Source organism: Capricornis sumatraensis, chromosome 10 (genome assembly GCF_032405125.1).
Source record: "Capricornis sumatraensis isolate serow.1 chromosome 10, serow.2, whole genome shotgun sequence".
NCBI lineage: Eukaryota > Metazoa > Chordata > Mammalia > Artiodactyla > Bovidae > Capricornis > Capricornis sumatraensis.
The window spans coordinates 47,419,834-47,431,903 of NC_091078.1; the positions used below are offsets into that span (position 1 = coordinate 47,419,834).

Here is a 12,070-nt window from a genome sequence, read left to right on the forward strand (position 1 = left end):
TAGTGATGATGCATCAGTGAAACACATTTATAACTAATATTTTCTACAAAAGAAACGCATTTCACAACTAACCTATCACGTCCCTTGATGCCACTGTCTTTCTATTGTTAGCTCAGACAGGGAATACACACCTTTAAAGTTTTGTTCAAATATAATTGCTTTACAATGTTGTCTTAGTTTCTGCTGTACAATGAAGTGAATTAACTCCAGTATACACATACGCCCCCTCCCTCTTGCACCTCCCTCCCACCCAGCCCCTCCAGGTCGTCACAGAGCACTGAGCTGAGCCCCCGTGGTACACTGAGCTGAGCCCCCGTGGTATACTGCAGCTTCTCACTAGCTATCTGTTTTACATGTGGCGGTGTGTATGTCAATGCTGTGCTCAGTTCGTCCCACCTTCCTCCTCCGCCCTATGTCCACATGTCCGTCTGCTACACTTTTCACTGTGAATAATTTCCTTACAGCTACTTGACATAACATTACTAACCTCAAACAGTACCTTATTGTTTTGAAATAAATCAAGGAAATGAAAACTAAAAACATGAGAATTACAAGAACTCCAAAATTAAACCCCAATTACCTTGGTAGGAAAATAGCGCTTGGTCTTAAATTGCTTGAGGAATGAAGACAGAAAAAACGTTGTGAAAAATAAGATGACAGACCAAAAGAGCACGTCTGGAATATAAGGTCCATGGAGACCACACGCTGATCCTACAAATGTACCATGGTAGACTTTACACTCCTGAAAAAAAGGGGTGAAAAACAGAAAAGGGAGGGATAAAGGGGATTCTCAGAGATCCAATAAATTAATGAGGAACTTCTTTGACTGTAAGATGCTACTTATCAAAAGACATGCCATTACTTTGTTTCACTTAGAAAAACTCACCATCAAGTCAACGTTAAAACACAATCAATTTTTAAACATATCTTGAGTTCAGAGAGGCAATGATTTGACAAACCTGTGCGCCTTAGAAATCACTGAAATGAAACAGTGTATTCTGTCAAGTTACTATGTCAGACACCCCCTCCTTTCAACTCTTTATTTCCTTTAGTGAAAGGTTTATCTACTGAGCGTTAATTCCCAAATATTTTGTTTGTGTCATTGGTCAGCAATTTTGCTAGCTTTCCATTATTTTTGAACAAGTTGCTTAAAATAAAATCAAAAGTCAGAAAATTACTACTCTGCCTTTACAATGCTGAATAAGAGATGGCTATAATACTAAATCCAACTCAACAGTAAAAACTGTGTTTGGCTTTTTTGACTTTTTTCTGACTTTTCTAAAGGTGAGATTAAAGCAGTAAAGTGAACCACTGAAATATTCCCATTAATAAAATCAATAATATAAATAATATAGCACAATTATGGAAATATATTGACTTGATTTTCCTTTTGAGGGAAAAGAATAACTGAAAGACAACCAGAGATTAACGAAAACAACTGAAGTCCTTTTCTCTTTACTTATATTCTAATGAGATTCATTTTCAAAACATAACAAATCAGGTTTACTGAAACAAAAAAATAGCCAAAGGAGAATCCATTGATGTATTCTCAATAGCCAAACTGAGAATCCATTATTCTCAATTTCTGTGTGCTAACATTAGTAACCCTACAGTTTATAACATGGATCATAGAAATAAAAGCTACAGCTATACAAAGAAACTTAACATGGCCCTATTGGGTATCAAAAAAAACCCACACTGAACAGACCATATAAGTAATCTGAAATATTAGGACATCCTATTCAACATGAAATGAGTTATTTTGTTTTTATTTTTTTAACAAATCACTTTCATCTGAACACCTCTATTAACTCTCTTTCAGAACAAAAATTACTTGTTCAATACACAATAGTTCAGCACTATTCTAAGCTGATGACTTACTGACACCGTGCTTTGTGTCCACACTGCGCCCAGAACCATCCGTGTTGGCAAGCTGTCATAAATCTATACCGCCCATACAACCAGCCAGCGGCCAGTCACACGACAGGAACACATGGAGCACGTCTAGTGCAGCCAAGAAACCCAGCTTTTAACTCTATTTACTGTACACTTAAATACAGACACACGTGGCCAGTGACTGCTGCACCGCACAGCACAGATGTCAAGGACCAGTGGGCAACACTGCAGACGAAATCCCTCCAACTGCATATTCAGGAGCTAACTATCACCCTACGAGAGAAAGGAATGACCTACAATTGCTTACACGATATAAACAGCACCAGAGTAGGCAGCTCAGGAGATGGTGGGTTTTCACTGATACTGCTAGCGTCACTGGACACCTTTATTTCTAAATCCCAACCTGGGAAGTGACCAAAACAGCTACTCTAGAGCTAGGACAGTATTTCCCAACAAAATACAAAAATACGTGTGTAACAGTCTTCAGCACCCAGTAGGTGCTCATTATACATTTCTACTCTTCTTCCTTTTCTTTCTCTCAGTTCTCAAGTCAGACTAGTTTCTTCAAGGTAAACAGGTTCAGTCTGAGCATTCCCGATCTCCTGAACAGGCGGGTCCCAGAGAGAGAGACTGAACAGAAGGCAGGACAAGTGCGAGCTGCTGAACTGTTAACTTCAGGACCCACAACCACAGGCCAATGAGCATATGAATCCAAGAGGAACTAGAAACCCGAAAGCATATTCACATCTTTCCAATAATTAATATCTTGGAGGGCTTCCTTGGTGCTTCAGATGTTAAAGAATCTGCCTGCAACAGAGAAGACCCAGGTTCGATCCTTGGGTCAGGAAAGTCCCCTGGAGAAAAGAATGGCTACCCACTCCAGTGTCTTGCCTGGAGAATTCCATGGACAGAGGGGCATGGAGGGCTACAGTAGTCAATACAATTGAGCGACTACACTTTCACTTTTTTTTTTTCAGTATCCTGGAAGCCAAACATAGTCCATCTTGATCTCTCTTCTCTTGATCTCAGGTTCCGTTTTTTTCAGCTTCTACACTTCAGGATATGATTTTTAAAAATGGGATAATTCTTATTTGGTCAACACAACACTATTCTGAAAACGATATTCATCAATCAAAAAGAAAACATAGGTTTACTCAGAAAGGGGCTTCCCATGTAGCTCAGCTGGTAAAGAATCCACCTGCAATGCAAGAGACCTCAGTTCAATTCCTGGGCCGGGAAAATCCACTGGAGAACGGACAGGCTATCCACTCCAGTATTCTTGGGCTTCCCTGGTGGCTCAGCTGGTAAAAAGAATCCGCCTGCAATGCAGGAGACCTGGGTTTGATCCCTGGGTTGGGAAGATCCCCTGGAGAAGGGAAAGGCTACCCACTCCAGTATTCTGGCCTGTATAGTCCATGGGGTCGCAAAGAGTCAGACACAACTGAGCGACTTTCACTTCATTTTACTCAGAAAAAGCTCAAGAACGAGGTTAACTGTTTGCACTAGCCTTCGCTTCATTTATACTCACAGACACAGTGAGGTTCCCCCAGGGAATGTCACGGGCTGTCACATTCTTTTCCTCCCACATCTTCAGCGTTTCATTGCCAGGGTTAGAAGGCTCAACACACACACATCTAAGAAATCAGAATTGGACACAGTTTTAAGGATTCTGAATTTCATGTTTATACTGTATTAAACCAGTCACACAGTGGAGTAGTTTTTAGCTTCTTTATTCCATGTTATAATATAATGCATGGAAAAAAAGTGAAAACATTTCAGAAACAATGGAATGGAATGAAGTTTGGCTTACATAAATAAAGAAAATGCTTACTTAATGCAACTAGTTGGACACATCCCTTGGGGCAGAACTATTTTCTTTAAAAATCTGGGAAGACATCACATTTAACATGATCCGCCTCCATTGAATCTCATCATTTAACCCCATGGAGCTGCTGCCACCCCGCTGCCCACACACACAACAGGCACTGGGAACCAGTACAACTTCTACTCTTGTTAATTCCAGGAATTCTAGCAATTCCTTTATTCATCTTAAGAGTCACCCTTAAAGTAATGGGTAGAACCTCATTTTTCAGGACAGCACTAGGAGAGTCAAACTAGTCAGAATTCAGTTCATACCCAGAACTATCTGACCTGCCTGAAAGAGCTAGAGACACACACATGAGAAAACAAATCTCTGAATATTGATTTAAAAAATGAAAAGAACAAACAAAAATATTCTCAACTGGACCATGAGCTGTCTGAGAAAACGTGGGAGGCTGGACTCTGGATTCACGGAGGCTCTGTCATTTACTAGCTATCTGACCCAAGTCAAGTTTTAACCTTAAAGAGCCTCAGTTTCTTCATACACAAAAGGGGCTATGACACGAATGACTCACAAAGACGTGAATGACTAATACTGATATGAATATTAAGCAACACTCAACACAGTGTCTGCCACAAAATGTCAGCTGAACAAAGGACTTGCATACACAGCAACAATCCTCTAGCTGCTGTCACAAGCTATGAAAATCATGCTCACACTTCTTAAAGATCAGAGTAACAGGGAAAGAGAGAAGACAAAAACTTACATGAAAAAAAATAACTAGTTTGAGAACAAAGATGACACAAAATAGCCTTGGTATCGAAGGGTCGCTAATATTTTCAAACAGGTCAGTATCTTACAGGAAGTTGCAGACTCCTCCGTCCTCTGTCCATCAAAGCTGAGAGTGTGGAGGACAGTGGGGGAGAAGTGTGACGCGGCAGCACGGGGTTGGGGGCAGGAGGAGGAAGGGTTTTGGCCACCATCTTCCTCTCTGAAAGTTCACCAAATGTAGGCTCAAGCTCATATTAACTGTGTGCAGGACAGCAAATACAGGCATCCACCTCAGAACGTGTCAGTTTTAATAACCTTCGTGACGTTTAAATGTCTGCCAACCGTTTGCAACTATTATAATTACTTCTCAAATCCCATTTTATTTTTGAGTCTTAAAATATTTTCATTTCATGCTTTATCACAAAGAAAATAATCCACTAAACAGCATACAACAGTATACTGAAATTATATTTTAAAGTAACATCCACAAAAATAAATGAAAATGCACAACATGAACAATATTTAAATAGATGGTGGGCAGTTGCCAAACAACTGAACTTAAACTGGCCAATCCAATTTAAACATGAAATCAAAAATATATACACCTAGACAAGTTGTTTCATGGAATAACAGTGACTGAATTTGTTCAGTCACATTTACGTTCACTGAGCGCTTTGGTAAGATCTCACCTGTAACAAACAAGTCAACCTCCGTATTGCCAGTTGGGTAGTTATAGCTTGATATACAGTGAGCACCACGTTGCAAAAAAAAAAAAAAAAAAAATCTGTTTTCTTTTGCTCTGGAACGTCTGCAAAAATACATTTTAATATTAGGGGAAATAGAGACACTTACGAGTAGCTGGTCAGTTCCTCTAAATTGTTGTGCATATTAAAGGCATATGTTTCTCCTAAATGGAAGAGCTTCTCCAAAGCCTCGTAGATGAATATGATGCAGATGAGAGCTGCAAAAGCCTCTTCGGTGAACCGCGTGATGTAACACACAAGGCTGCTTGCATCTGTTGCAACCAAAACAATGCACAAGAAAGAAGTCCACAGACCAATACTGGTTCTCAGAGACAGATAGGAAAGGTGGTAATCTCTGTTTGGAAAGAAAAGTAAATGTAGACACGATCAACATATACATGCCAAACAGTACTGGTACTTAAAATTTCCATAATAAGCAGTAAGAACAGTACAAAAACATGAGATTTCTAAAAGACAGCTTATTACGGAATAACAAAATAATGACCAGAGAAAGCTCTATGTGTTTTTTTTTTGCTTCAACTGAAGACTAGCTTGTTATTAGACTTAACGGTTATATTTAACTTATACAAGTTCTACAGTGAAAACCTACCAGGCAATATGTACTTAAAAACAAAGAGCTCACTTTAGAAACCAGTTATGAGGCATAAGCGACAGACGCCGGCCTCCAGGACACCTGGATGTGTGCTGCCCTCTCTGCAGACCCAGGGCGCCAGTGTGAACAGGGCGGCCACACCCCTGCCCCACCGTCACACCTTCCCCACCACTAGCTCCGCCACCACCAGCGCCACCCACAGCGTGACTCATTTTCCAACTCAGTTTCAAATAAGTGAGCCTAAAACAGGTCAGGCCACTACATTCTCTGTTTATGTGCATATCATGCCAGATCCGAATCAGCTTGCTCAGGGAAGAAAGAACCAGAATAAGAGGAATTAGGTGAATCAAACATGTAACAGTATCAAGCTGTTCCAGGCTAAACATCCAGCTGCACTGCTCTCACAAAAGGGACAGTACTGCTGGGTCAAATTCTGAGGCCACAGGCCAGAGGCCTGCATCGACCCCGCGCGTGAACAACCCCCACCCACTGCCTGGCAGAGCCAGCATCAGCCTCCTAGACGCACCTCTTTCTAAACTTCCTAATAAGACCGGCATACTGCACAATACCTAATTCAGATTTAACACCTTCTTACTAGGCTGAAATCTGCTAACACAAAGGATTTTTATTGTCCCTCACGTGCCATGCTTATCAGAACTCAAACGCACGGACTTTATACTCAAGGTGCCTGGGGTGGCAGCAGGAGCCAGAGGAGTGTCTGCCACACAGTAGTCCCAAACACTGAGAATTATATATTAAAATATATATATATATTATATACACTCACTGATCAGAGCCTCTTTTCCAGCTATTCATAAATATACAGGGAACTTTTAATTAAAGCTAATACAATAATATATAATATACACTTACGTAAACACATGTGAAAAGTGGAGAGCTGTTACATACCTGCAGAATTTAAATAAAATTTTTTCAAACACTAAAACTGGACCTGTGCTCCCCAATATTGTGAGAGGTTGCCCAGCAAACAACGAGTAGGCAATCCCAGTTAATGATGCTCCAAAAAGAGACTCTATTGCACTCTGTTCAAGGAGAGAAGAAATGAATAAAAGTAATACATCGTGAACACATCTCTAACCTACTGTAGTACATGTAAGACACCTGCAAAATAAAAGCATTAATCAAGTGGTTTAAAAAAATACAGCAAATGCAACTTTAAATCTCAAACTTAACATTTAAGTAAGGAAAATTAAAAACATATTTTAAATACACTACAAAATTGTTTTGTTTTAGCATACTAGAGGTGAACTTTTGCAATCAACCTTAATTTAAAGCTCAACACTGTGGGAGGCAGGGAGAGTGGGGTACATGGAAGACAGACTCAAGAGGCTTCAACCCCCTCTACACAACATGGTTTACTTCTGAAGCCCATGGGGAGGACAAAGATGCATATATTATTTCCAATATTTTGGCATGTCCAAAATAGTTCATTTAAGAAAATAAAAAGTATCTGAAGTATTTGATACAGTGTGTTCCAAAAAAAAATCTACTCCTTCAAATAGATGAACAAGACATATCACGTGGTCCTATTGTTCTCAAATTGATTTCCAAAGACAATTTCCCACACATTTTAAAGAGATTATTCTAATATGACTGGCTTAACCAATAAATATAAAAAATGAAATGCTTAACACAAATAAATGAAAAATCTCCTGGAAACCACAGAACAGGAAAACCCATTAAAGTTGGGTTAAAATGATAAAATGAAAGACTCACAAAAATCTTAAGAGCTAGTAGGCCAGTTTCATTTCGCCACCAATGTCACACCCTAACTGATTAGGTGATCAGCTGGGAAAGTGTACAGATACAGACTCTGCCACTGGACAGAGAGGTAGGGGCTGAAAGAAAGCAGTTTCCAATCACAAACATCAAGGTCAGCTGGAATACTGACCAGGAAAAGGGAAAGCCTAGCATCGGGAAAGCAAAGAGAAGGCGCTTGTGAGAGACAGCCCTCCTGGACCTGGAGGCAGCGAGCAGCAGGCAGAGATCAGGGCTCCAGGGAACCAGATCTGAGGAAGCAGACCGCCTCCTGTGAGCTGAGCTGCTGAACCATGGCCACATCTCAAACTCACCCAGCCCACCTTTCCTCACCTTTGAATGTGGGTGATGAAAGCCAGGGGAGCTTAATGAAGCAGTGTTTCTGAAAACACCAGCAGGAACACAGTCTGGCATATGGGATGCACTCAACAAACAGTAGCAGCTCTCAACATCAGTACTAACAGCATGTCAAAATCTAACTCACAGCAGAAACAGTTATGTCGCGAATGAGACATTCAACTCTTAGTATAAAAACAGGATCAAAGCCACATATAGACTTCACTTTTGGCAAAATGAGGAAGAGTTCATGTTAACAATATATTTATGAGTTGTATGAGATACATGTGTTTTCTTGCCCACAGACAAAAAACACTGCTAAGCTGTTATAAAATCCTTGGTTCAATTACAGTATGCATATTTAGGAATGAATTTAGAGCTCAAATCAAAGGGAAAAAATGTCTAAACGTCACCCAGAAATAGAAAGCAGGGAAACAGAAACCAGGAGATGGCAGATAAAGAAACACTAATGGTTGGGGGGGAGGGGGCTGGGGGTTGTGGAGAATGAACTCCCCCCCAGTGCTGTGTGGGAAAAGCAGACTCTGCGGGTGGAGACCTTCCTTACCGTTCCCCTCACTGCTACACTCACTAGTTCCTCTACCCAGATCTCCTTTTTCCCAAGTTCTAAACCATTTCTATCTTCACTGCCAAACCAAAGCCCATCCTTCCCTAGAGAAATCACAGCCCCACTCTGCTGCCTCCCCAACCCACGTTCAGCCTCCACGCTGCCCAGCAGGAGCCCACCCTTGGCACCCCCTCACCCGCCCCACTGCAGGGCGCGGGCCAGCCCCTGCTCCTGTCGCCTCTTTCTCTACCTCTGATTTGGTTTCTGCAAAGTCATACCGTCCTGATTTCTCGCTCAAAGCTCCGGCTGTGCCTATGTCTAATCTGCCGGGCCACTTCCTCCTCACTCTCCTCCTTCTTCCAATCCAGAAATAGGGATAACTTCCCACTTCTCCTCTCCCTTTGAAGTGCTAACCTCATCTATCTCAGCTTCCCACTCTGTATTTCTTTCCTACCACTCCAGAAACTCCGGATCTACACTTCCTAACATCTCCACTTTTACCTGAAGTTCCAATAAAGCATCAGAATACACACGTCATCTCCGTATCATGCCCCTGCACAATCCTTCTGACTTCTCTGCTTCTGTAATTACAGCTTCTATAGCTCTTCCTTCATCTCACTCGTGCGCTGCCCAGCACACCACGACAGAAGAACTGCACATACACTGTCTCATCTTCCTCTCGGTTAGGACCCAGAGCACAGAAGACACACGCCCGTGTCTTACCCGTGTCCATACTCCTCCAACGTCTAGAGTGCTATCACACACATAGGGTACTAAAGAGCAGGATGAGATGGGGAGCCAGCGAGTGACAGTCCAAGAGGAAGAAGCAGAATTTCCGTGACGGTGACAGACAAGACACACCTCCTTGGGGACCAGCAGAAATACACATACAACTTGTGACAGCTGCTTTAAGCAGCTTACTAAATATATATCTATATATATCTGATATAATAATATAAAAGAACAATGTAAATTAATCTAAATAACAGAAAGTAAACTGAGTTGAAAGGAAATTTCAGTTGTCAGGTTTACCTCATGTTCAGCTTATGAAATACTTGAAATAAGCAATTCCTACTTAGGTTTGGTGGGTTTTTAAAAAGCTTAAGATCTATAAAAAATAAACTTTCTCTAAAGAGTAAATATCATTAAACAAAATACACTTAGGAATCACAAACTGTCTCACTTAAATGCCATTAAAATGTATATAAACAGCAACAGAAGTCACTTTCTCAGTTTCACACAGCACCAGGTGCGGCTCTGTAATCACAGCCCGGCATGGAATTACCCAGAACAAAACATAAAAGATTTCATTCTAGTTGTGTCAATGTACAGATGTCGTTTTCAGTTATACTTTCCAGTTAACACTTTTGACAACTTTCACACAAGTTTAGTAACAGCAAAATTAAAGGAAACACCACTTCAAAATCCATCATTGTCCATAATCATGCTCCCTTTTTCCCAACCGTCTGCCCGGTGGACCCACCAGGGCAGATGAGTCACTGGTGATCACACGGCTCTAACTAGTCCTGTGATGCCCTGAAGGACAAGGAGCACCCACCACCCCGCCCCCGATAAATTCTCCCACCCACGACCCACCGGGACGAGTTCAGTCCATCTGAACACCCCCACCCTCTCCCCCCACAAAGACAATACAAGCCTTTTACTCAGTTGATAAAACCATTCATCCAGCAAGCCATGAAAAACTTTTCTTTTTTTTTTTTTTTTTACCTCAACTGTGCATCTTCTCCTGTTCAAATGGCTTCCCCATGTTTTCCACAGCAATTACCTTTGGGGGAAGTCTGCTTTGGGACGGGTTAATCATGCTGTGGGTAGACTCTTCAAATAAAAGTAGGAATCGTGAGACAAATGCACGCCGACACTTGCCTCCGAGGAGCTAAGAGCCTGGCCACTACCAATCTTTGTACTCACTATTCTGCCTTCTGTAGCTTCTCCAAGCAGCCCTCCAAAAGTGATTACAGGAGACATACAGGCACAGTATAGGAAAAGAATCGAGGCCAGGCACTGCAGACTTAATGCATCCTTGAAGTCACTCAAGAAAAAAGGTGCTTTCCTTTTGATGTCAAGTATCAAACCACCAAAAAGCCTAAATAGGTGAGATGAAACTCGTCAAACTGTACACTAGAGGATTCTGGCTGTTCACACTAAAACTATGGGCTACATAAAACTGCTGGTGCCTAGCATTTGTCAACAAAAATTAATATCCTATATAAATAATGGTACAAATTTTAGAAGACACACTCATTTAATCTAGTCCACTGACAGCGGAAAGGTAGATCTCACTAAATTAAAAGAGACACAAACATCTATATCTTACAGACTATACACTGAAAAGGCTACAGGCAAGCAATTTAAATAGTAAATGCAAAATATCAAGCACAAATGTGCAAGGAAACGCACAATAAAAATAAATAGGACCTAACAGCCCATTTATGAAAATGTGTGTGAGCAATGCTATTAATCATTATCTACATTATAAATCTTAAAGGCAAGTGTGACAAATACCAGGAATGCAATTATAATATAAATCATAAGTCCCCAAATGCCCTTTACTAAGTACCTGTGCTTAGGTTCACTCAGGAGTGAAGTAAATAATTTTACTTTTAAAATTAATACTCCAAACACATAAATATTTCTGGTCTAGAAAAAAATCTAAAAACTATTTCAGTGTGTGTAATTTACTGTATATGTAGTTAAACCAGTGTGTATATTAATAAAACAAAGATGTTTTAATTAGTACATTTAAATCTATATTTGTGTATCAAATCCTTCTCATTTCAATGTTTCTTCAGTCAGACTTTTGGATACACCTGATCTGAAAGCACTCCACTACAAAACAAGCTCTGTGAGGAGCAGGGACCTTGTCTTCTTCACTGCTATTCTCTCCAGGGTTTAGAATACTGCCTGAGAAGCAGCAGATACTCAGTAAACACTGGTGGCAAACCAGTAATTCTCAAAGATTATGTGACTTATAAAATGCATGATCATTTAAATCCCTACTGCAGAAAAATACACTGAAAAAGTTAATTTTATGCTTTCAAATGCTTTAGGTCAGCATTCCTCAACCTTACTGGCACCAGGGACCAGTTTCATGGAAGACACTTTTTCCACAGCCTGGGAGGATGTGAGGGACGGGGGTCAGCTGTGAACCCGCCGCTCTCCCTGCTCTGAGGCCTGGCCCCTCACGGGCCATGGACCAGGGCCGGGGCTGGGGACTCTCGCTCTAGATGTTTCAAACTTTACCATTCCAGTAGTTGCCAAAGTTAATAGTGTAATAAACCTAAACATACACTGACAGCTGGAAGAAGTTATCCTATAAATAATACGACAGCAATGGGACTAAAAAATCTATAAAGGAAAGGGTGCCAACTTATAATAATAAATAAGGGTGCCAATGATAAACTAGTTAATGAAACTATATCATCAAGTCAAAAATTTATATGAGATTCTCAGGTAACATGATCAGTAGGGGCCTGACTTTGTACTTGTTAGCGACTAACCCTACCTCAGTTTGAAGAACAATACTA

General features: G+C 40.8%; 1 protein-coding gene across 6 annotated transcripts in view; it reads right to left on the bottom strand.

Annotated features, from left to right (window-relative positions):
* The window catches only part of SLC4A7 (solute carrier family 4 member 7), an 86,740-nt gene that overhangs the window by 27,392 nt on the left and 47,278 nt on the right, over window positions 1-12,070 (bottom strand). For all 6 annotated transcript variants that reach the window (XM_068982797.1, XM_068982799.1, XM_068982798.1 and 3 more), the window contains 5 exons: window positions 10,455-10,629; window positions 6,755-6,888; window positions 5,342-5,587; window positions 3,425-3,530; window positions 581-742 (listed from right to left, as the gene is read on the bottom strand). In XM_068982797.1, coding sequence (XP_068838898.1) covers window positions 581-742; window positions 3,425-3,530; window positions 5,342-5,587; window positions 6,755-6,888; window positions 10,455-10,629 — 823 coding nt within the window. The remainder of the gene's footprint in view (window positions 1-580; window positions 743-3,424; window positions 3,531-5,341; window positions 5,588-6,754; window positions 6,889-10,454; window positions 10,630-12,070) is intronic.